At 41.5% G+C, this 26,209-nt stretch overlaps 1 protein-coding gene across 2 annotated transcripts in view; it reads left to right on the top strand.

The window, feature by feature from the left end:
* The window catches only part of Arhgap29 (Rho GTPase activating protein 29), a 68,202-nt gene extending 50,526 nt beyond the window's left edge, over window positions 1-17,676 (top strand). For both annotated transcript variants that reach the window (XM_041654123.1, XM_041654132.1), the window contains exons 13-23: window positions 3,198-3,358; window positions 3,890-4,029; window positions 4,244-4,348; window positions 5,665-5,763; window positions 6,796-6,935; window positions 7,490-7,678; window positions 7,782-7,919; window positions 9,781-10,013; window positions 11,119-11,449; window positions 11,950-12,058; window positions 15,647-17,676. In XM_041654123.1, coding sequence (XP_041510057.1) covers window positions 3,198-3,358; window positions 3,890-4,029; window positions 4,244-4,348; window positions 5,665-5,763; window positions 6,796-6,935; window positions 7,490-7,678; window positions 7,782-7,919; window positions 9,781-10,013; window positions 11,119-11,449; window positions 11,950-12,058; window positions 15,647-16,536 — 2,535 coding nt within the window. In that variant the 3' untranslated portion in view covers window positions 16,537-17,676. The remainder of the gene's footprint in view (window positions 1-3,197; window positions 3,359-3,889; window positions 4,030-4,243; window positions 4,349-5,664; window positions 5,764-6,795; window positions 6,936-7,489; window positions 7,679-7,781; window positions 7,920-9,780; window positions 10,014-11,118; window positions 11,450-11,949; window positions 12,059-15,646) is intronic.
* The last annotated feature ends 8,533 nt before the right edge of the window (window positions 17,677-26,209 follow it).

Here is a 26,209-nt window from a genome sequence, read left to right as displayed (position 1 = left end):
CCCATTACAGCAACTGCCATCGAGGCTTCATCCTAATGCCTGACTTACCTCAGCTTGGTATCTGTCTTTTTGAGGGGTTAAGAGTTTCCTGGTATTTCAATATCAGGAAATATACAAGTAATTTTGTATATTAACTTTTCCTGGATATAGACATCAGCAGCAAATGTTTGCTTGCTTCTAATAAAGTACCAGTAACTGCCAAAAGAACACTGGAGTCTAGTTTAGTGAACCGGTCAGTTTAACTGGGGTTTATAGGAGTGTGGGCAACCATAGAAACTAAACTACAGAGGAGTAGTTTTTCCCCCAGCAGCTGTTAGCTTATATGTCCTTTAGGGGAAGAGCCTGGTGTGTGCCCACCCCCAGCAACTGTTAACTGCCTGTGTTTCCTTGGGGAGGGGAGGGAAGGAGAGTCACAGCTGCTGAGAGTTCAAGAAGGCCACATCATGCCCAGAGGACAGCATTCCACAACACGTTTTGAATGCTATCCTAGGTATTTCCAGTGTTGTTTTGTGTGACTCTGAATCCTAATGCTGTTTTAAAATGTGCATAACCATTGAACTAGGGGTTCACCCTCTTAGTTTGTGCCTGTCACCTTGGTCTGTCTGGGAAGCAGAAGTGTAAGGCTTTCTACTGTCTGCTCTCCAAAAAGTTAGAGACTGCAATTCTTAATCATTAAGTGGAGGAGGTGGGTGGGGGTGCAGGACTAAAGAGAAGAGTGAAAAGCTCCAGGAGGTTCAACAGCCCACCACCAATCTTTAAACACAGTTCATCTGTCTTAAAGGGTGATCACTGCAGGGTTTTAGATATGTTCAGTTCCTGTAACTGCCATCACTGCTCCAGGTTTGTGCCCCGGGGATTATGAGGAGTGAGGCAGGAGAAGATGGAACAGAGAAAACAGGTCTTTCTTCCTACTTTTGAGTTACATTTCCTGCCCCTTGGCTGTTCTGGTCCACAGAGGCCCTCTCTCAAAGCTCTGTGTATCCATACCTGATCCATACTGGTGGGAATTAGCCCAGGCTGGAAAAAAGGATGAGTGGGAAAGCAAGGAATGTGCCTAAAATCGTCATATATTCCCATATCTTTAGATAGGTGGTGTTAGTGTGGATTCTGAACAGGACTTTTCAGTGGGTTCCATCTCAGTGAGAAATTTTTAAAATGTTTTGAGCTCTTAAAGTTGTAAGCCATTTTTTAAATCAAACTTTGATTATTAGTTTGCAAGTTTATAAAATAAAATATTTATAAAATGCCCTTCCCCTCAAAGCATATCTGATAATAGCTGTGATTGAGTACATATATCTGTCTGTGTATTAAGATGTCTGTTTATGTGAACTTACCTAGTTCTCAGGTAAACATAGTTTTAGCTCATTTTACTGATGCAGAAACAGAAGTTTAAACATTCTTTCTTCTCAGTGCATGGTCATCAGACCCATCTCTGCTGTTCTTGTAGCCTATAAATAATGTAGAGACTCGGGTTTTGAGCCAGACTTGGGAATTGGAATCTGCATTTCAAGAAGATCTCTCAGATGATCCACTGAACTTGACTTTTTCAAATTTCTGGGACAGAGAAATTATAAGTAACTTGATCATTGTCTCTAACCCATATACATTACTCTGTGAATCAGGCAAGTTCAATTTACCATTAGTGTAAGGTTACCCTAATATAGCCAGTCATTGGATTAAACTGTACCAAATAAAGGCTGAATTTGCTTTGTTAATTGAAGAGTTAAAGCGCAAACTCTTCCTTCAAATACTACTTTTGATCACTGACTTATCCTTAGAGAAATGTGTCATCCACTTTGAAAAAGACTGTGGGAATGAGTTCCTCCTGTCATCTGGTAGACCCTGAGTGGTGACGAAAAAGCACAATAGTCTTTTTGAAACAACATTAATCAAACTTTGGCATTTTTTATGCTGTTTTCTTTAAGTATATTCGCCACAGAGAATCCAGAGTGGCATTTTAAGGTATAAATGAGACCGTGTTTTGCTTAGCTGGCTTCCTGCAGACTCAGTGGTTGAGCTGACTACTGCCATTCTTGTCCTTGTGTGTGCTTTAGATCATTGACCTTTTGTCTGCTTCTGGAACACAAGTGTGTCCCACCCACTGTGCACCCTTTGGTTTGAGTTGACCTTCTCCCTGGAGCTATGTCCTGGCTCTTCCTCCATGACCATTTTCAGCCTTCCCTAACCTACATACATGGTGATACTCCATGGATTAGCAATAGCTGCTTTTTAATTTGTCATTGGTGTGTGTGGGGGTTGTGTATTTGTGTGCATGTATGAGGACAGACGGTCATGCCATAGCATTTGAGTGGAGAGCAGAGAACAACTTTCTGCAGTCAGGTTCTTTCCTCCACCTTTACATGGGTTCCAGGACTCGAACTCAGGTCACCAGACTTGTGTGGGAAAGTGCCTTTACCAGCTGAGCCATCTCACCAGCACAAGTTGACATTTTTATATAACGTTTGTAACATTTTTTACTACCACAAAGTATTTTAGGGACCACCCTTAGGATCATACATGGATGAGTATTCCATCAATTTGCTATAATATACTGACGTATAGTGTGTGTTTGAAGTTAGTTAATATTAAACTCAGATATTTTATGAACTCTGGCATATTATGTGAGCTTTATAACCACTGCTATAGTCATTACTGTAAGTAGTAGGAATGACAGTTGTCTAAACTTAGTAGACTAATGTATCCACCCAGCTAAGTAGGAGGCTGAGACAGAAATATCTAACACTATAGGCCAGCATGGGCAATATAACAAGACCTCATGTCAAAGAGAAGAGCTTTTAAAAAGGAAAAAAAAAAAAACGAAAATAGTTGAAATAATGCTGCTTATTAGTGAAAGATCCCCCACCCATGTGTTTATCATTTTGGAGTTTAGACAATTGTGGTTCAACCATCAAAGTACAGAGTTAGGGATCCTCAGACACATCATGCTCTAAAGCTCTTAACCAGCAAGGATAGGTTGTAATTTAAAGCCCATTTCGTTGGAACTGATCACGATTAGCTGTTAGATTTCCATTCTAAGTTATGCACGCCACAGTCAGCATAGCATGCTGGTAGTGATACTTAGTGTGGTGTGTGTCAGATGCACGACCTGTGTACTGGCCTGCTGGTTTACAGAAATGCGTTAACATAGCATTTTGTATCTCATGAATTATGTCTGTCTGTCTTGTCTTTGACTGTAGGTAACAGTTAACCTCTTCCATATGCAGCAGCTACAGGCTGCGTCCCTTGCCAACAGCTTACAGTCTCTCTGTGACAGTGCCAAACTCTATGACCCGGGTCAGGAATACAGTGAATTCGTGAAAGCCACAAGGTCGAGTGAGCTGGAAGAAAAGGTTGATGGGTAAGCATTCATGTTTAGGTGAAGTGGTATCAAGAGAGAAAACGTTTGCTGAGTTCCTGTCTAAGTTTATAAGGAATTGTCTTTTCTTACACTGATATATTAACTTTAATTTTTCAATACCTTCATATTATTTCTTAGTTTCTTCTTACATTTAAGGAATAGATGCACCATACTTGAGAAGAAACTTTCCATTTTCACACAGACAGACTTCACTCTGAGTGCTAAAAATCCTTTGGGAATAACAAATGATGACCTACATATTTTGAGTATACCAAAAACTTAACCTACATTTTCCACTAATGTTAGATTAGAGAAGTTCAATCATAACATTGACTATTATTTTATTACACCTCTTTCCTATTTCAGCTGTTATAAGTGTACATTATATAAAGGCTTTATTCACATCTTTAAAAGAAGCTGAACTATGTAATAGTTATTCATATTTAGTAAGCTTGCTTATTCTATTCATTAAGTTAATACGTTTTCTTAATAGACTCTTAGTTCTGAGCTTTGTTTACTTTTACCCCACAGGAATGTAAATAAAAAAATAAGCAGTAGTCCCCAGACTCCTGGATACGGACCTGCTGGCTCCCTAGAGGATGTGGCGCGCCTGCCTGACAGTTGCAGTAAGCTGGAAGAGGACAGGTGCTCCAACAGTGCCGACATGACAGGTGTGTTTCCTACTGGAGCAGCGCTTCTTGGTGAAGAGTAGGGTACTCGGATGCGGTTCCAAATTTGAGGCTACTGTTAGATCATTTACAGTGCTAACCACTGTGCTGTCTCCAAAGTCCATAATTAGCCATCATTATTCTTTTTACATAATATCAGTATTTCACCTTAGGAAATCTACCCATAGGCAAGTTTTTAACTATTCTTTCTTCATAGGTCCTTCTTTCATAAGATCATGGAAGTTTGGGATGTTCAGTGACTCTGAGAGCACTGGAGGGAGCAGTGAATCTAGATCTCTGGATTCAGAATCTATAAGTCCAGGTATATACATTTTTAAGTCTAACTGAAAATTCAGTGAAAGATTGAAATTGTCCATTTGGAATATTTTTAACAAGCATATTTTTAGGATGATCTATCTCTGACTTAAGAAAATGTTTATACATATGTATAATTTAAAGAAAAATAATGGCCGGGCGGTGGTGGCGCACACCTTTAATCCCAGCACTTGGGAGGCAGAGGCAGGCGGATCTCTGTGAGTTCGAGACCAGCCTGGTCTACAAGAGCTAGTTCCAGGACAGGCTCCAAAACCACAGAGAAACCCTGTCTCGAAAAAAACAAAAAAAAAAAAAAAAAGAAAGAAAAAAAAAAAGAAAAATAATGAAGCCTTTATATGGAATCATCACCTGACCCAGCAAGCAGAACATAGTAGTACATGAGAAGCCCCATTGATACACATATATAAGTAACATACATACGTATATATGTGCACATGTATGTTGTATGTGTGTGTATATGTATCACCTCCAATCCCACCAGAATAAATCATTCTATGACTAGTTTAAATGTTTATGGTGACATATTTTGTGAACTTTACTCTCTTCTGGATGCTATAAAAATAAAATCCTTTTCTTACTTTTGATTTGGTATTGGGGATTGGACTTGAGACCTCTTGCATGACAAGAGCCTGTTTTTTAATTTTTTTTTTTTTTTTTGAGACAGTCTCACCAAGCTACCCAGGCAGGTCTTGAGTTTATTCTATAGTCCAGGCAAGCTTTGAGTCCTGTATTCTTCCTTCTTCAATCTCCCAAATAGCTGGGATTACAGCCTATAGCGCCACTAAGTCTGGCTGACTTCCTTCACCCATGTTGATGTGAATAGCTATCTCCATGTTGATACTGTGTAATAGTTTAGTAACAAAAGATCATTAAAATATGAGTAGAAGATGTTACCTGCCTTTGCTATGCCTGTAACCTTGAGTACTTACTGTCAGAAGTGGATAGTAAGGTCTCATAAGAATATGTAATCTTTTGGTTTTTCGAGACAGGGTTTCTCTGTGTAGCACCAGGCTGGCCTTAAACTCACAATGATCTGCATGCCTCTGCCTCCGGAGTGCTGAGATTAAGGGCGTGCACCACCACCACCCGGCCTTTTTGTTTGTTTGTTTCTTTTTTCTTTTAATTAGATTTTTTTACATTCTTTATGTTGTCAGGAATGGATAATGTTACCTAGATTTTGAGAGTAGTAGAAAAATTTCAATCAAAGCTAATAAAATAATATAAATTGTGTAATTCCAAGAATGTTATCACTGCTTATTTTCACTGTTCTTCAATGTAATGGTATCCACAACTTCCTTTTAGGAGACTTTCATCGGAAACTTCCGCGCACTCCATCCAGTGGAACCATGTCTTCTGCTGATGATCTGGATGAACGGGAGCCACCGTCCCCTTCAGAAGCTGGTACTAATCCGTCTCTAGTAGAGCCCACTAAACCAACTGAATTGCTTTGTTATATGTATCTTAAATATAGCTGCATGTTTGTTTATAAGTATGCATTGATAATGATTTTTGATTAGACGATTGAAGTATTGTCCACAAGAATAAGGAGTAGAGCTGCTAGATCTAAAACATCCCGGCAGTGTGTTGAATAGCAGTTTGTATGTGGTGTTCTTTCATGAGTTCAGCATGGCGACTTTCTGTTAAAAGGGTGGCAGTGCATGAAAATTTCTGGAAAAGCTCATTCTTAATAGTGCATGGGTTACGGGCAAACAATTCAGTGGTAAAACTTTTCCTTACTGTGCACAAAGCCCGGGCTTCTAGCCCGAGTACTGCAAAACAACCATTACAGTAATGAAGAAACGGCAGGAAGCCGAGTTGGAAAAGCAGATAAATGAGCTTGTCAAGGACAAGGAACGCTGTGGGTGCTAAAGACATACAAATCCATTACTTAACGACTTAAGCTAAACTCATAAATTAGGTTTTTGTATCTTTGGTACATTCATATGTCTGTCTTTTGGGGCAGAATTTCCCAAATTAATAAGAATCTGACTTCCACTATGGTTTAAAAATATAGCTAGCTAGTATTAACCTGTAATTTTATAAGGCTAGTTCTGTCTTTAATGCACATATTGCTGGCTTGCTGGCTTCATGTTACTAGCTCTTTTGAAGTAGTAATTGAGTTTTCTTAGGAATATAATGACACCCATAAACACACTTTCATGTACAGAACACTGTCAGAAAAGCATAAACTTGCTCATCCTGAGAACATCGTGTCATGGTATCTTAGAATTAGCTCACTGGTTTGTCGGTGACTGTACAGCTAAACCATTTGATGAAAGTGTGTGGTTTTATCTATAAGTTGGATGATTTTGATATTAGAAATCCCAGACAATAGTTTTTTGTAGCATGTAGATGACTGGAAAGTCTAAGCATTACTCAGAAAAAATAATTTTTTTTCATCTTTTTATTCCCATGTACTGTTTCTGTTACAAGGACCCAATTCCCTTGGAGCATTTAAGAAAACATTGATGTCAAAGGCAGCTCTCACTCACAAGTTTCGCAAGTTGAGATCCCCCACAAAATGTCGGGATTGTGAAGGCATCGTAATGTTCCCAGGCGTTGAATGTGAAGAGGTGAGATCTGTTTGGAATTGCATTGATCTTCTCACTTGTTTAGTTGGTGGATTTACCACTTTTTAAAATTATAATATAAAATGATAGGTTTTGTTGTGGCATCTTCATACGTATGCATCATTCAATAGTATTGTTTTATTTCACTGTATACATTGCATTTTTGTTAGGATTTTATTTATTAGGTTCTTTTACAAATACATATGTTTTTACTTTATGTATATTGCTGGTTTTCCTGCATGTATGTCTGTGCACTAAATGTGTGTAAGCCTTTGGAGGCCAGAGAAGGATACCCTGGGACTGGAGTTAAGATGATTGTGAGCCATCCTGCCGGTGCTTTTAACTGTTATGCCTTCTCTTCACTCCTACAAATATGCCTTTAATAAGTTGTACTGTAGTGTATCTTTGTTTTGTATTTTGTGTGGTAGTTAGGGCTATTCAAACATTACAAATAATGCACTCTAGACTTTTTCAATTATGTTACCAATCTATAGTTTGCAAAATTGTGAATAGTTTGAAGGTGAGCTAATGAGTTTTAAACTGTTATTTTCTTGTAGTGTCTTCTTGTATGTCATCGAAAGTGTTTGGAGAATTTAGTCATTATTTGTGGTCATCAAAAGCTTCAGGGGAAAATGCACATATTTGGAGCAGAATTTATACAAGTTGCAAAAAAAGAACCAGATGGCATCCCTTTTGTACTAAAAATATGTGCCTCAGAAATTGAAAATAGAGCCTTGTGTCTCCAGGTACCTTTTAAAATTAAGAAAAAAATGAAATAGACACATCAAGTATGTTTAGATGTCTACAGTAGCCATGTGAACTAAAGCAGAATTTGTTTCTCTATTCAAGGGAATTTACCGTGTTTGTGGAAACAAAATAAAAACTGAAAAACTGTGCCAAGCTTTGGAAAATGGAATGCACTTAGTAGACATTTCAGAATTCAGTTCACATGACATCTGTGATGTCTTGAAATTATACCTACGACAGGTAAGGTTATTATAATCTATCATCATATTGAAACAGTAAACATGATTTGTATTTTGTTTTTCAGTTCATAACCTTTGTACACATATATTTTCATTGACATAGGCCATACTGATATATAGGTCATAGCACAAATAAGTCAGACATACAATTAACAATAGTAATAATAAAACACTGGTTTCTCATCTCAGTATACAAACATAGACTATTACTCTACCTTACAAAAGACCTCCATGTGTCTTGTCCAGTTATAGCCTCCTGACTCCACATGGAAGCTCTTTCCTAACCATTTAAGGAATAAACATTTTCCTGGACCTAAAGAAGTAAATAACATGAAATGTTTGTATTAAGTTTTAGGAACTTAACTTTGAAAGCATAGTTTAACTTTGTAAGGAAAGGCCAATGTGGAAACTGTTTCATGAATATTCAGTGAACAGAGCAGTGTTTAGTTTTGTCTTCCCTGATATTTCAAAATAGCTATTTTAGATAATCAGTGGGGGAAAAAAACCTTTAAGTACATATTTGGGTCAAGAAGCAAAGCTATCCTGTAGGCTAAGTACTAGAAAACTACAGAAATATGGTCAGGAAGTAGGCCATTCTCTATTGTCTTTTTCTGTGCTCAGTATTGGATCTGCAATTGGGAGCTAGCTACAAAGAAAACTATCTATGGGGTAAAGTAAGTGGCCTCAGGCAGAAGCTTATGGAGAGTTATGGGTGTTTGGCACAGTGGTATGAGGCAGGTACAAAAACTGCTTGGACCAAGCCCATCTGGCATTCTGATCTCCGGTGAAACTGAAGAGATAGTGGCAAAGAGAGCAGTGTTATTGTCCTCAGCATACCAGTCTGAGGAGTTCTGTTCCAGCTGCATCCTTCTGTCCATTTACAAAAGATACAGCTGCTATCTTAGGATTTCTTTTAGTGAAGAAAATACCCCACATTTTTGTTTGTCTTTTTCCTCTGTTTTGCTCATGTCTGTCCTTGAACAAGATGGACCTTACTCATCTGTAAATGCTTTGATTCTGTTCTCTTGATGTAAATGGAAAGACAGTGTAAATAGTAAATGTCTGCACTTTGCAGGTCAAACTTTGCTTTGGGTGCTTGGCAGCCTGTGCTGGCTCTGGGATCTGCTCCCCGTCTCTGCTCATTCTCCTGCTTTTGCTGTCCCACAGTACTTTGTAGAAGATGCCCTTGGCTCCATCTCTTCCCACTGTTGTAACTTCTCTATCTCTAGGATCCCTCTTTAATCTCTGAGAACTCATATGGTCTGTTCCTTCTGATTCATGTGGCTTCATCTGTGAATTATAGTAGATTAGTTTTAATAAATTAGTGCTAACTTTGGAATAGTAATGAATATATATATATATATACACACACACACACACACATACATACATAGGTTAGCATTTTAAATCCCTTGTGGAACCTTCAGGTTTAGAGTTTCATTGTCAATTAATGTCTTAATTCATGACAATGATTTCAGATTAGCTTGATAGGTCATATCTGTAGTAGCATATACAGTTAATATTTTTTAATGTTTGTGGATGTTTTGCCTGCATGTATGTCTATATCACATTTATGCTCAAGGAGGCCAGATAAGCCCAGTTAGATCCTCTGGAACTGGAGTTAGAGATGGTCGTGAATAGCTGTATGAGACCTGGGCGTGGAACTCAGGTCCTCTAGAAAAGCAGCCAGTGCTCTTAACCACTGAGCCATCTCTTCAGCCCCAAAACACATGGTTAAAGGCCTGCTTTAAATCTTGTTAACCTAAAAGAACATGATAAATCATTGATTAGCTATAAGTAATAGTTAACATTCTAGCAGGAGAAAAGACAACAATATTCATAATGTAATTTTATTCCTTCAGCTCCCAGAACCATTTATTTTATTCAGATTATACAAGGAATTTATAGACCTTGCAAAAGAAATACAACATGTAAATGAAGAGCAAGAAGCAAAAAAGGATAGCCCGGAAGACAGAAAACACCCACATGTGTGCATAGAAATCAGTCGAATTCTTCTGAGGAGCAAAGACCTACTGAGACAGTTGCCGGCATCAAATTTTAATAGTCTTCATTATCTCATAGTACATCTGAAACGGTAAGAGTTTTTATGTAAGTAGAACCTCGTTTAGTGGGTAGTTTTTTGTTGAATAAAATGTAGCAACTTTTACCATTTTTAATACTATACTAGTTTTAAGTCTATTTTGTGTATTTTTAAATGAATTTCATTTTTCTAACATGTTGGAGGAAAGGGAGTGAGTGTACATTCAGGCAGCCAACTTCATTCTCAGATCTCTGCTGTGTGCCTGCCTCTAGTTGGAGAAATAGGATGGAAGCAGGATTTCTGTTATCTGTAGGCTTACAGCCCTACATACACACACGGTACAGCATCATTTGTTCAATAAACATGCAAAGGAAGGTGGGGTAAATCAGAGGAAGCAGCCTCAAGTAAGGCTTAAAGAACTCAGTAGTGACTTAGTTGTCCAAGAATGCTCAGAAGAGCATTCCAAGCAGAGGATAACAGACACAGATAGGTGGGAGCTGTTTACACTTAGGAAATAAAGTAATGTGGTTAGGCCTCACTACAGAATGCACAGAGGGAACTGATAAGATCTCGCATACCTAACAATGGAGTGTGCCATCTTGCTTCTGTACCACTAAAGATTTTTGAACCAGGAATTTTACATGCTCAGATTTGCCTGTTAGATCTTTCTGGGAGAAACAAGGAGAATGGGCTGGAGTGGAGGCCTTTACTCAGGTTCTTGTCTCCATGAGTGGTCATAGGAACAGGTGATAGGAGCTGGAAGGAAACGGAATGTGAGAGCCACTGTGTAATACGGAGTCATCTGGGCTTGAAAAATAGCCTTGGTTATAAGAAATTGACAGTGATAAGTCTCTTTATCTGCTGGGAAAACAGCAGTAATTCCTTTTGCTCAGTTTTTATCCTAATACAAAAATGCTAAGCCAAATTTGGCATGTGGTCAACATTTTAATCAAGTAAATGTGTATTTTTCTTAGACCTCTCTCACAACTTGACTCTTGACCCTTCCCTAGGCTTTTGTAGCCTGTGTGTGTTCAAGCAGTCAATATGGTCCCTCAGGTGCCTCCTGTGTACCAGGCTCTCACTAGAGAAACAGGATGGAGACAGGGTTTCCATCTATTTTTTCCAAGTCTCATAAAGCTTTATGTGTTGTGCTTTGCAGGGTGGTAGATCATGCAGAAGAAAACAAGATGAATTCTAAGAACTTGGGGGTGATATTTGGACCAAGTCTCATTAGGCCAAGGCCCACAACTGCTCCGGTCACCATCTCTTCACTTGCTGAGTATTCTAACCAGGCGCGGTTAGTAGAGTTCCTCATTACTCACTCACAGAAGATCTTCGATGGGTCCCTCCAGCCTCAAGATGTTGCTGTATCAAATACAGGAGCGATTGCACCTCATATTGATCAAGGCTATCTTCCAAGACCTCTGTTGTCACCAGATGAAAGAGACTCAGATCATTCTATGAAGCCACTATTCTTTTCTTCCAAGGAAGTAAGTTATTTCTTTTTAAAATAAATTGTGTGTGTGTGTGTGTGTCCAAGCATGCACACAAACAAAAAGACAGGCTTGTGAATGGTGTGGCACTAGGGTAGAAGCCAGAGGTCAACCCTAGGGAGTTGATTTTCACCATCCCCCAGTGCTGAGGCAGGGTCTGTCTGGTTTCTGCTACTGTGCTGTATGATCTAAGTTAGCTGGCTCGCAAGCTTCTGAGCAGTTCCTGGTCTCTGCCTCTGACCTCACTGTAAATGCATTAGGATCTCAGACACGCCTCCACAGCCAGTCTTTTACATTGGCTCTAGGGAGTTACACTGTTGTTGTCAGGCTTGGGTGAACAGTACATTTTTCTGTTAAGCCAAAGTTTTGACTGTTACAGAATTGCGTTAGAACTGTATAGTGTTAGTAAATTATGTCAGTAAATTAATGGTCTTTGAACTGTTTCTTTTGAAATGTACTTTGCTTCTACAAGTGTGAACATTCTCTTCCATTGGCAGGATTTCCATACTGGAGATTGTGAGAGCAAAACTTTTGAATTATCTCCATCATTTGAAGAATCAGAACGCAAACAAAATGCACTGGGAAAATCTGATGCTTCTCTTGTTGGTGAGTAGCCATATGAAAAGAAGCTGGGTACAAAATTAAAATTTTACAAATAAATCATTATTAAAAGCCAAGGTGAGTGACCCAGGTTCAATCCCTAGTACTGCAGAAACCAACACAAGCCAAGGAAAGTCCAAACTTCCACGTTTTATTAAGTAACTCTATGCCAGCCACTGAGAAAATTGCCTTTTAGTGTACCTTACATCCTTGTATTTTTTCCATTTGTATGTGTGATATGTGCGTGTGCGCATCCATATTTTCCATATTATGTGGGCACATGCATATGGATGTCCAGGGTTGGTGTTGGGAATCTCCTTTGATTACTCTTCTATCTTCTTTATTAAGGCAGTGTCTCCTAATCAAACCCAGTGCTTGCTGATGGGGCTAGTCCTGGTAGCCAGCTTGCTCTGGTGACCGCCTGTCTCTACCTTCTGAGGCTGAAGTCATAGGCAAGCTGCCAGCCATCCCCAACATTAACATGGGTTCTCAGAAAGTGTACCCTGGTCCTCACTGTGGGACTAGTGATGTAACTATTGAGTCATTTCCCAGCCCTTACATTTATAAACGATACCTTAGAGATCCTAAGTGGTTTTGTGCTCCTGCTAAAATTCTGTTTTGTTTGACTTCTGCTTCTTGTTCATTTAAGTCGAGGCAGACAGGTCTTAAGCAGCGTGCTAATGGATAGCTTGTTTTGTAATGTCGTTCAAGGTATTGCTGAGTCAAACTGCTCTCAGGCATTAGACCAGAGTTCTAAAAGTGGGGCTGGAAAGATGGCTCAGTGGTTTAGAGCACTTGCTAGAGTTACTCTTTTGGAGACTTAGGTTTAATTCCCAGCACCTAAGTGGTGACCTAAAAATCATGTGTAACTCCGTTTTCAGAGGACCTGATGTCCTCTTCTGGCCTTCACTGGCCCCAGGCATTCTTGTGGTGCACATATGTACATGCACGAAACATCACACACATGAAATAAAGCTTTTTTTTAAAATTTTTAACAAAAGTTCTAAATATAGAAAAGTTTAGACTGCAAGACTACAAGCGTTTTTTCATGTGCTTTTCTCGTGGGCTCCCTTTAGCACTCTGCACACCTGAGTGCACACCCTTCATTTCCTTGATCTGATCTCTCCATCAGCAGCTTTCCTCTGATTTTGTTGAATGGTAGCTGTCACGCTGATGGAAATGCTTACATTTTTTACTATAATTCTATAATCCAGATGTGATGTGTAATCAAATATCAGGGAACAGAACCTGCTTGACTTTTGTGTTGGATGCCCTGCATCCGCTGTGCCCATAATACCTGAGAGAACAACTGGAAGGCAGGGAAGCTGAGAGGGTTGCGGGCCTCAGTGGGAAGGTGTGCTGGAGTAGAACCTTCTTGTCATGGTGTAGCAGCAGAGAGAGGAAGCAGTACAGGAAGGGTCAGGGTAATATATAGTGCCCAAGGATGTGTCACTTGTGACCTACATCCTCCACCTGCACCTCACCTGCTGTAACAGCTTCCCAGTAATGCCATTATAATATGAATCCAGCAAGAAATTAACACCAGACAAGCAAGTTGGTTCATCGGGTAAAGGCATTTGCTACACAAGTCAGGTGACCTGAGTTCAGAAGAACCCAGCTCCCCAGAGTCGTCCTCTGCTCACCATAGGCTTACCACGTACATACACACAGTCATCTCTTACAGAGATCAATCCATTTATTGGGTTAGTGTAGTGTGTGTGAATCCTCGAGAGTCTGGGAGAGCCTCCAAAGGATGTATTTAGATGTAAACTAGGGGTAAACACACAACGATACAGTTCAGGTTAGCCGCTGCCACAGTTGTTCTGCCCAAGGGGAAAGAGCACCAGCAGCAAGCTGCCTTCCCCTCAGCCTGTCAGTTATCATGTAACAGACAAGACCACACCCTAGAGCCCCAAGTCATTGGCTAACTGGATTGAAATCCCGTGACAGGTTAGAGCCATCATGGCCCTAATTATCACTGGCAACATTACTGTAGTCACCCCAGAGGTCTGCTGTTCAACCTAGTAAGTTGACAGTTAAGATTAATATCACATTCCATTGCTCAGATTTGATCTTCATAGCAATTCTGTACGGGAAAGTAGATGACGTTGGTCTCACTCATAGGTCAAAGACTGAGAGAGAAAAATGATACCAAAAGTCATATGTTTAATGAATTATTCAGATAGGATTTGAATCTAACTCTGATTTATAAATCTAACCTATTTTTTTCATGCCTCATGAAATTAGGTTCCCAATTAGGAATAGTTAATAAACATAAATAATTTGAAGATATTATTTAGTGTTCATTATATACAAGATAGTTCTAGGTACCTGTTAGACCATTTAGATCACATGACAACTTAGATGCATGTATTCCTAGGTGACGAGTGAAGCCAGGTAGAGACAGTGTGACCTTTCCAGTGAAGATCAGAACCAAGAACTGACCAGGCACCCATAGAGCCATAGAGCCTACACTACTTTCTATTATGCTAGCGACTCTTCTTGCTGAAGAACTGAAGGAATGTGCGTGCTTTGGTTCTTGCAGGCCAACTGCAGTGAGCCAGGTCCCTTAGCATATTCTATGAATGTGGGGAAGAAACCAGGGAAGAAAGATCATCTGGGTGCTGGAGAGATGGCTCACTGGGAACAGTGACTTCTGAGTTGCCTGCATTTCGTTTCCAGTGCCCACATCAGGCTGCTCAGAGCTGCACAGAGCTTCAGCTCCAGCTCCAGAAGGATCCAACACATAGAGCACCCGTGCACAATGTGCACACAGACAGACAAACGTCATTATCTTTTTCACGAGGTGAATAGAGGTCAGATGAGATGATGACCAACAGTGATGCTGGTGGTCACTGTAACCATGTCCAGCATGGCCAGAAATGTGGGAAAATACCTGGTCACAGAGCAGAGGACTCTAGCGGCACAGGGCCACAGCCAGCTGCTCCTTCAGAGTCAGAACAGTATCATTTGCTATGTCTTAGCATCAAGGAGCTGGGTACCATGGCAGCACCTTTGCAGGAATTGAAAAGGACAGAATATGGGGGTCTGAGCACTTGGGGTGAGAAAGTGTGGCCTGCAATTCAGTGACAGTGTTTTACTTAAAGCAAGTTTTCCATCCTCAGTCTACCTAGTGGATGTTACAGTTTACTAGCTCTGAGAGCTGTGGCCAGCACCCCTCAACTGTGGAATACATACAGCCAAAGACAGACCAACTGGGGTGTCTTGAGATCTTGGGATTCAGGGCATTCCTGCATTTGGTTGGGCAGAGGTGGTATAATTTTTCTGAGTTAACTCACCAGTATCTGCCTGTTGAATCTTTTGACCTAGAAAACACTCGTTCATGGGGAGCACATTAAGACAAATTAATAGACACGTAGTTTTTGGTTTTGTTGTGCTTTATGGCGGTTTTTTTAAAACTTAAAATTGTAAATGAACTTTAAATTTAAACTGTGTGTTTAAAGAACTCTTAGGTCTTCTGTGTAGACAATTGAGAGGACCATGCTGGGGACATTTTAAAATTCCTTTTGTTATCTAATGTCTGTCTGTTATATTCAGATGCTAGTGTTAATTGTGTACCACTTTCTTTTTCAGACAACAAAGTACATTTGCCTTTTGACCGAGAGCATGAGTCAGCATCCCAAAAGATGGAAGATGTTTGTAAAAGCCCCAAGCTACTTCTTCTGAAATCTGATAGGGCAGCAAACAGTGTGCAGAGACACTCTCCGAGGACCAAGATGAGACCTGTAAGTTTGCCTGTAGATCGGCTGCTGCTTCTTGCAAGTTCTCCTACTGAGAAGAGCAGCAGGAATATAGGAAATGGAGAGTCAGACAGATTTGGCAAGAATCCTGCCTTTGAAGGACTTCATAGAAAAGACAACTCAAATACTAGTAGTTCTAAAGTTAATGGCTTTGACCAGCAAAGTGTACAGAAATCCTGGGATAAGCAATATGAACGGAACAGTTTTACTGCCAAGACTACGATGATTGTGCCCAGTGCACACTCCGAAAAGGGATTGATAGCAAATGTTGGGAGTAGCGAGGACCATTCCAGTACTGCCACGCAGGCCAGTAACCTGCACGCAGAACCAGCCAGGTCAGCACGAGACACATCAGAGCGGAGGGCCTCGGACTCCTGCCCTGTCGCTGCTGTCAGAGCACCCAGAACGCTGCAGCCCCAGCACTGGACAACATTTTACAAACCGCCTAATCCCACCCTCAGTGTCAGGGGGACTGATGAGAAAACAGCAGTGCCCTCGGCAGCTGTGCCTCCTGCCACCCTGCATGTTCCCCAAAGTCATGTGGCAAAGTCAGACCCAGATGCAAGGGTCCTGTCGACTTGCTCTGTGCAGCCAAGTGGTCAACCTAAAGAGAACTCTGAGGAGCCTGGGCTGCCTGAGGGGACTCCAACCTGCCAGAGACCACGGCTAAAACGAATGCAGCAGTTTGAGGACCTCGAAGATGAAATTCCACAGTTTGTGTAGGGTTGTCAGAACTCAGATACCCTGTTTTGTTTTGTTTGCGAGAGGAATTTCTGGACAGGGCCCTTTGTATAGGATTGCCAAAGCTGTGTGTGAGTGATTGTGTTGTTTGTCGATCATGTGGAATGGGAGAGTATCCTGACAAGACTGCATTTATGCCTTGCTGGATGATCTTTGAAGCTGTAAAGAAAATGCGTGGATTCGTAGTTTTTAGAGTTGATTTTCCCCATAAAATGATCCATTTAAATTCATCCTTAATATATGATAGCTTATAGCAGGGGTGCAGCTTGGGGAAATGAGCTTTACTGTGCAGAGTGAGATCAAGTGCATATTTATAAAATCCTTCTGAAACTAGTTCCCGGAAGATGCCATGTGCTGTGATTTCCCACAGTTTCCTAGGACCATTTGTGCTTCTGAGTTGTATGTAAGCTTTTATTTTTCAATTGGAAATTCCCCTAATATTTACATAATGGCCAATGGGTTTGCCAATCTGTATTTAATTATATTTTAATTGCCAATTTTTACATGTGGTTTAACTGTACCCAAAAAAATGCACTTAAACCTGAACCATATAGTTCCGTTACCTTTTATTTGGCTTTAGATGTTTTAATACATTTGGTAGGGGTTTGAGGGTTTTGTTTTATCTTTTAGTTTTGTCTATATAAAATTTTTTTTCAACAGTTCTGAACTTTAAATATTTTGTATAGTGGTCCAGAAAAGATGCTATTTTCAGAAGTTTTTAAATTCAGTACATTTCCTCTTTTTATTTCCCAGGTTTTGTTTAAACTGTTCCTTTTATAAGAAATGTTTTGACTTACGAATCATTTTATATACTTTTTCTACCTGACTTTCAATTATTGAAAATGTATAGTTCATTCAAGAGAGTGAAGAGTTATTTAAGTTGATCCCCAGAGTTTAGAAATTTGAGAGATGTAGATGATCAGATCTGTGTCTTAAAAAAACAAAAACAAAACCCTTGTTTTCCAAACCTGTACATTACTGTTACCTCTGTGTCGTCGTTTTGTCTAAAATAGGATGTAAAAGGGACAACAAATACAGTAGCCTTTTGTATGTGTGACTTATTAATGCTTTTGTATGACCTTGTTATATTTGATAAATATATGTACATATTCACTTGTTAAATTATTTGAGGTTCTCATGGCTTGTCTGACACTGCTCGGCTGAAGTTGTGTACATGGATGTAATCAACCATTGCCTTAGGGTCATGCATCCCTCACTACAGCATGGGGTGTTTGTGACAAGTTGTGTTGGCATCTCTGTCATTCAGAGCTGGGGGGATGAGTAACCAGCTTTTTCACAATCAACTTTGTTTTTATTCTTACCACACACCCTATTGCTGTGAAAACCTAAAATGAGTCAGCCAACATTTATTGAGCCCCTTCTGTATTCACAGATTTACAAAGTTTAAATAAGTTTTCATAGCAACCTATATGTGCAGGCGAGTATGTTATTCCCATGGCACTGATGGCAGTAGGAACTTAGGTGACACATGTTCACAGCAGAGTTAGACCTAAAACAAAGGGCTCTCTGATATGATGGTTGGCGCTCTTAGCGCTCAGTATCATGAGAGAGTATTCAACTATAACAAATACTCCTCTAAAAATTCTTACTGTGAACTACACCTCAAGATGACTGTGTGAATCATTTTTCCGTGTGTGGCTCAGGAAGGAACAGTAAGCATGTTCATACCGTTATGCAGGTGTGCATAGCTGGCCCTCTCCACAGCTTCACCTTCCCACTCTAAGACTGGTAGAGTGTACTTTTAACTCCAGTTGAGTGTGTGAGGACAACCCAGTCAGTGAGTCTCTCGTCACGTAAAGCTGCCTCTGTTCCCCACTTTGCCAGTGGCTCTGCAGAGCTCTCTTCCATTAGGGCTTCCTGACTCTGGGCCAGATTATTCTGTTTTCCTGGGAGAAGTAAGCAGGCTTCTGGAAAAAAAGAAATGTCACAGTATGCGCTGTGCCTGCCACCCAGTAGCGGCAGCCAGCCCCGGCAGTTGTTCTATGACATCCGGGAATGGACATGAGCAGGGGGAAGGGGCAGAAGCTACGAGTCCTGAAAAGGAGCTTTCAGACCTCCAGAAAGCTTTATGGCAAGCAGTTATGAAAAATTGATCATATTTCCCTAAACAGGCTTAGCAGAGCTTCTGATTATTTTTAAATAACTTTCATATATTATAGGCAGGCTAATTCCTTTGCTGCGGAGATTCTGCGGTCCCCGTGGGGATTTGCCTAGTGATCTCACAAGCAGAACGACTTGTACCTCACTTCCTTTCGATTTTAGGTGGACCGCGGCAACACTATTCACTGCTGTCTTTGTGTTGTGGCCTCTGCATAGCTACATCCCTTCACATTTTAACTGTCGTGTATTTTTAAGTAAGTTATGGTTCACGGAATTGTTTTTTTCCCTTCCTGAAGATAGGAAATAATTTTGCACGCTGGTGTTCTTGGATGTGCGATGAGTCGGTTCAGACCGCAGTCTGCAGAGTTCTCACAGTCGGTACCCAGAAGTCAGTTTCCCTGTGAAACAGCAACAGAAATGAAAGCTTTTGGGACTTCATTTCTTCAGGAGAACAAATCTAGTGAAAGATGCCCAGAGCAGAAAATTTTAGGTCATCCCGAGTCATTTACACAGAGTGTTCTATAATACATACAAATTGGAAACCGCTATTTCTTGTATATGACCAGAGTGCACCATTAAACTCAGGAGGTTAGCATCATAATAGTGATGTCTAATCATTGATCAAATTTTATTGGTTGCCCCCATTAATGTTCCTGTCTGTGCCATTAGCCCAGTCCCAGATCACGTGTGTTTAGCCGTCCTCTTTGGTCTCCCAGTCTGGAACAGTTATTTGCCTGCCACCCAGTAGCCTCATACTTAAGGAGCATAGACCAAATTATGGCATCAGTTTAGGTTCATGTGATGTTTCTGCACAGATAGGGTCAGGATATACATTTTTTTCTCAAAAAAAGAAATATCAATGGTTCTGTGTTTTTGTTATACTAGGAGATGAGTAATATCTGTTTGCCCTGGTGCTGTTGTCTTTGGTCATTTGATGAGGATAAAATACAGGAAACTTTTCCATTGTAAAGCTGGTAGTGAAGATGTACTTTGGGGGCTGGTTTGGTAAGCAAAGGCTCTTGCATTGCACATCTGGTGATGTGAGTTCTATCCTGGGACCCAAGTAAAAGTGGGAGGAGAGAAGCCACCCAACACAGCTGCCCTCTGACCCCCACCGCACGCTCTGACGTGCAGGTGCCACACAGTAAAAGACGAACATTTGAAAGTGTACGCACATTGGGGGGAGAGTCCTAGGAACTATAAATGTTTTCCCTGGCTTGCCAACGGCTAGTTTTGAGTCCATTGGCAATTCTTGTCTGAATCAGTCACGACTATTTTGATTGCCAGATGGTGAATTCATTGCTTTGGGATTTTGCTGTAAAGAACTGTCTCTTCCTTTGTTTATTTTCGTCAGTAGAGACTCAGATTCCTTCTTCACAGAGTAGATTATGATATGTCTCTTATTTTAGTGCTGAAATTGCCCCAGAATTGACTTGTGGGAGTCTTTTCAAGGTGACTTGTGACCCTTTGGTATGGCCACCTCAACTGGTGTGTTTATTTAGGAGGTGTGTTAATTGTTACAAAGTCACCTGACTTTTTCCATAGCTCAGATGAAGAATTAGGTATTTTCCAAAAAGCTCATTGCTCCTTTAGGTGAAATTTAAGTTCCTGAGCACTTAATCTAGTCCTTTCCAGACTTAAATCCCTCCTCAGTAGGCATCTCATCAGCTAAATAGATCCTCAGTTGTGGATCTGTTTAGCTTCTGAGCACTGCTTCTGAGCACATTGATCGATCACAAGGCAGTCAAAACTGATCTTGCTGGGTGGTGGCCGTGCACACCAGCTCTTGGGAGGCAGAGGCAGACCGAGCTCTGGCTATATAGTGAGAGAGACCCTGTCTCAAAACCAAATTCAAACAAAGACCTGATTTCAACCACATCTTCCCAGACCACACTAACTGAACCCTTGACCCCGCTGACGTCAGTCCTCAGCACTCAGAATTCTGGGCCCAGGAGGGAGGGAAGAAAGCAGTGCACCATCTTTTTAAGTGAGCAGTTACTGAAAAGTGACTGCAGAAAACTTTGAAGTGAAGGCCATATGTGGTTCGAATTGTCTTCACAACCCATGTAGTTACTTTGCCAGTATAAAATTAACATTTCAAAAGAATTAGTGTAGAAGATTTAGTCTTGTTTCCAGGTTACAAATTTTTATTTAGGGTTCATCTTTGGCATCTTACATAAATGGCTCACATGAAAACCTGCCTCAGCCTCGTGACGGTATGTTAAGTCAGGAGAATGGTAGATGGTGTCTTTACTGTGACAAAATGCCTGAGACTGACACCTTAAAGGTGGCAAGGTTGGTGTGGGCCCATGGTTTCCATGACTGGCTCCGCTGCTGGAGTATGTGGCAGAGGCCACTGCTGTCCTCACGGCAGCCAGGAAGGCGACCAGTGGACCAGTCTCTCAGTGGTACACCTCGTGTGCCCCACTACCTCCAGCCAGGCCCCTCCTCCTGTTTTCCACCACGTTAGTCCATTTAGCTATATAGCTCTCTCAGTGGATGAACAAGGCCGCACTGGCGAGCAAGCCTGTAGGAGACATTGTAGGTCCAAACCATAACAGCGTCACTAACTTGAAGCCTTTCGCTGTCTAGGCAGTGCTGAGTGGTAAGGGAATGTAGCTCTGAGCTGTAGAGATGGGTGGGCTGGACCCTTCCGGGCAGTAAGGACATACTAATAGCTGTAGGCACATGGTAGTTCTTAGCTTCCCTAACGTTGCAACTCTTTAATTCAGTTCCTCATGTTGTGATGATCCCCAACCATAAAATTATTTTTATTGCCACTCCATAACTAATTTCGCTACTGTTATAAATCATAAATATTTTTGGAGAGAGGTTTGTTGAAGGGGTCATGACCCACAGGTTGAGAACCTCTCTGGCATAGAGCCTGCTGTAGTTGGCTCTCTGCTAAGTTCTCTTATTTCTAGTTCACTCTTTAAAAAGTCCACTTTGTAGTTATTTAATAGTTTTGAGACAGATTTGACTGCCTTTTCACACAAGCAAATAGATAACACAGAAGCCACGCTCCCCAAAGTGTGTGTAACCAGCAAAAGGTGAACGCAGGTGTCTTCGTTGTAAATTACCTCGTCGGTCTTTTTAAAGCAAAGGCAGCTACCAGTCATACTTAAAGAGTTTTCTTTCTGGTTGCTAGGATACTAAAGTAAGGCATATCCCAGCTCTGACAACTTTTAGTGTGTGCATATAAAAATTTATTTCAAGGTTTCATCTAAAATCTCTAAGTTTTCCTGGGCTGTGGGGAGTTGTGCAGGTGACACTTGATGAGCGAACACAGCAGGTGACAGGCCTTACAAGCCAACCCCTCCCTCTCTCCTCAAAGCAAGCCAGGGAAGCGAGGCTGTAACAGCTTTTACAGCATGGACGGAACAAGAAGTAAAGGGGATCTTTAGCTTTTGCTCACAATCAGGGGAAGGGTCCTCAATCCAAGGGTCAAAAAAGACCCTAAGCCACTATCTTTAGGCTTAATGATGTAAATACTAGCTTATTTGTAGGAACCCAATTAACAGGGATTAGTGAGCCATTGTGGATGGAAAGAGGAAAGGAGACCTGACCTGGGAGCCTGGGGAGCAGGAGCTCTCTCCAGGGGTCATGAGTGGTACTGTGTGATCCCAGCTGGTCCTGAGCCTAAAACAGGAGGCTCTCTTGAGCAGAAGAGTTCCAAGCCAGGCAATGTGGCAAGAACTTTATTTGGGGGGGGGGGGGGGGAGGGAGTGAAAACAAAAGATTAAAAATGAATAGCTTAAGGAAACCAATCCTAGGCAGAAATACAGCAAAGCAGGAAAGAATGAAGACTCCTATACAAAAACATATATACCGTGAGCATTGGAATTCGATGTTGAATTCGAACACATGACAGCCATGATGGAAAAGGTCAACGAATGGAGTTAAATATTTAAATGTTCTGTCAAGGGGCTGGAGAGATGGCTCGGTGGTTAAGAGAACTGGTTGTTCTTCTAGAGGACCTGGGTTCAATTCCCAGCACCCACATGGCAGTTCACAACTGTGACTTGTAGTTTCAGGGGATTTGACACCTTCACACCAATGCACATGGAATAAGTTCAAATAAATTATAAAAAAAGTTCTGTCAACATCAAGGAAGTATTAAAAGTAATGACGTTTTAAATTTATTAAGTTGAGTAGAAAAAAGTAAGTACTTGAGGACTTTAATTTAGGTGGGGTTGATTACTTGGATAATCCAAAAGAAGGCGAGATCAAAGAGGGAAAAAAATAGAACAGAAATAGTCGGATAGTAGAGAAAACCCCACCTAAATGAGTAATTGAATCCAAGTTATGTAAATACTCCAATAAACTAAGGTTGTTGACTAGAGAGGGGGAAAACCGAATCTACTTCCTGCTTACAGGAGACAAAGGTGCCCAGGAAAGACAGAAAGATGTGGGTTACAGCTACTAAAACTGAGGTGACTGCGCCAGTGTCGTGAAAACCAAGCTAAATAAAACACCACTGAAGAGAAGATTTACAACTAAAAAGTCACACGATCAAGGCTCCATAAATCCACACAACACTGTTCCTAATGTCCATGGCAGACAGCTGAGAGGAAAGCTGGGCGAGCCCCGCAGAGTCACTGCAGCTGAGCTCGGAGCTCGGAGTAGCACGGGCACCACGAATCCCCTGCGGTGCCGATGACGCTGGGCGGAGAGCAGATTCCTTATCCACTGAATCTTGTGTATCAGAAAGTTAATAAACTGACAACCGAGGCCATAAAGAAAGCCTCTGAACATCGCGGAGGATTTAAATAATTCAAAAGTGCTCTCCAACCTCAGGAGAAAGTGTTGAAAATTAGCAACAAGACGACTAGAATCCTCAGATTTGCCTGAACTGTTTAGCAATGAAACAAAACACACCTCGAAATAAGTAATTCCTCGAAGAAGAAATAAAGTGTTTTAAACCAAATACTAAAATGAGCCATGCTAAAGTTTGGGGACTGCAGCTAAGTCAGAAGGGTTAGAAACTTCTGCATTCACGACATCAGTTGCACTCATCAGCTAAACTGCATCACCAGAAGCAGAAAGACCGGAGACAGCTCAGTGGTGGTGTGCCTGCCTTGCATGTGTGAATCCAAAGACGCCCAACATGGCAGAAGAGAACAGTAGAAAAGGAAACAAAAGAGTAAAATTGGTGTGGCAAAGCACAAACTTTAATACAAAGCTGAGTTTTGAAAAGCGTGAGAAAATAGATAAATGAGCAAAAGGAAAAATAGTATCTCAATTGAAAACTTTTTCTTAGAAAATTGAACATTCGAAATATGATTCAATGAACAACCTCAGTTTGAGTATTTGAACAAGAACAAAATTAAGGACCAAAAAAAAAAAAAAAAAAATCCAGACAAAGTCAATGAAAATAAGCTAGGGAGACGGCTTGGCGGCTAAGAGCACTTGTTCTGCGGGCCTGAAGATCTGAGTGCGGATCCCTGGTGCCCGTGTACAAACCTGGGCCTGGCTGCACTTGCTTGTAATCAACCCCAGCACGGGGTCGGAGACAGGCACCTTCCGAGAGCTCATTGGCCGGCCAGCCTAGCGAAAGCCAAGCCCCCAGTTCCACGAGAAACTCCATCTCAACAGCGAGAAAGCAGCAGCCGACCACATCTCCGGCCTGCTCTGGACTCTGCATCTGCATGCTCGCTCCCACGCAGCTCGAGCGATTGTAAAAGATCTGCGGAGTCCCCATCTGCTAGTGAAGTCTGTGTTTAAAACTTTAAAAATAAGATCACCTGCCAGAGTGAGTTCCAGGACAGCCAGGGGTACACAGAGAAATCCTGTCTCAAAATAAAATTATACGCAGATTCCTCCAGGAGACCACAAAAGAATATTTCCAAATCTCATAAATTATTATCTCAATAACAAACTTTTTTGTTTTGTTTTGTTTTTGCTTTTATTTTGTTTTCTCGAGACAGGTTTCTCTGTAAGCTTTGGAGTCTGTCCTGGAACTAGCTCTTGTAGGCCAGGCTGGCCTCGAACTCACAGAGATCCGCCTGCCTCTGCCTCCCGAGTGCTGGGGTTAAAGGTGTGCACCACCACCACCCGGCTCTCAATAACAAACTTTATAAAGATATTGCCTATTGGGAAAGAAACTAGCACAGCAGAAAAGGGACAGTTTAGTTTGTGACTGTCCAGTGAGATAAAGTCATTTGAGTTCTCACTGGCTTTATCCAGTTTATCATAGAATTTGAAAACCTGTTCCATGTAATTGACCTCATTATCTGAAAGGGAGAAAAGTACAGTTCCTTTAATATACACAAATTGTAAAAAGAGGTTGAGGCCTGGGAAGATAGCCATCCAGTTCAGTGCCTGCCACAGATGTGAGGACCTGAGTTAGGTGCCCACTACCCACGGAAAAAGCCAGGTGCACCTGTGCATCTGGAATCCAGGGAGGCCAGGACAGGTGAACTCCTGGAGCTCAGTGACCAGCCAGCCCAACCCGATCAGGTTTTGTGAGAAAACATGTCTCAAAAAAAAAAAAAAAAAAACAACCTGAAGGGACTGGAGAGATGGCTGGGGCTCGGCAGCTGAGAGCGCTCACTGGGTGGGCCTTGCTCTTCCACTTTGCCCTGGTTCTCGAGCATGCCTTTGATCCCGCACAGACGCCATCTGCAATCTACAAGGGCACCAGCAAGGGGAAGCTGTGGAAACAGGTAAGGCACAAGTGATATGGGAGGCCCTTCTGTGTCTGTGTTGCTTTTATTGGTTAATGAATAAAGAAGCTGGCTTGACCTATGACAGGGCAGAGTAGAGCTAGGCAGGAAAAACTAAACTGGGAGAAAGAGGCAGAGTAGCAAGACGCTATGTAGCTGCCAGAGACAGACATTGGATGGAACCTTGCCGGTAGGCCACAAGCCTCCTGGTCAAATGTTAAATAATAGAAATGGGTTAGTTTAAGATATAAGAGTAAGCCAGAAATACGCTTGAGCTATTGGCCAATCAGTACTGCAAATAATATAGTTTCTGAGTGATTACTTCGGGTCTGGGCTGCTGGGGAATGAATGAGCAGCCTCCTTCCAGCAACACACAAGTGTGAGAACAGCGAGGAATCCTTTGCCCCCCTCCCCCAGGAGCTAGAAGGAACAGGGCCACCCATCAACTGTTTGCTTGAAGCTGGGGCCTCAGCCTAAAGACGAGTTTCAGGTTACTTGTCATGGGCCACCTATACATCGGCAAGCAAAGGCTGCACTCTACCGTCTCTAACTTGTGTGTACCAAGTCTGTTTGACTTATCAGCAAATAAATGTAAATTGTTCATTAAAAAAAAGAACACTTAGTGTTCATGCAGAAGGCCTGAGTCATTCCAAGCCCTGACCTGTCAGATCACAAATTACAGACCCTGTGCCCTCTTCTGACCTCTGCAAACACCAGGCACGTACATGGTTCACATACACACGCAGGCAAAACATTCACACACATTTTAAAAAATGTGTAAGTGGAAAGAGATTGAGGAAGACACCCAGAGTTGTGCCCCCCCCCACATAGGTGCGCGTGGACCCCCCCCCACACACACGCACACACTG

Source organism: Microtus oregoni, unplaced genomic scaffold (genome assembly GCF_018167655.1).
Source record: "Microtus oregoni isolate MIOR12 unplaced genomic scaffold, Mior012 000000F_ref0000247, whole genome shotgun sequence".
In the NCBI taxonomy this organism is placed as follows: Eukaryota; Metazoa; Chordata; class Mammalia; order Rodentia; family Cricetidae; genus Microtus; species Microtus oregoni.
Note: the sequence above shows the minus strand (reverse complement) of the source record. Positions and strands in the feature narration are given on the sequence as shown.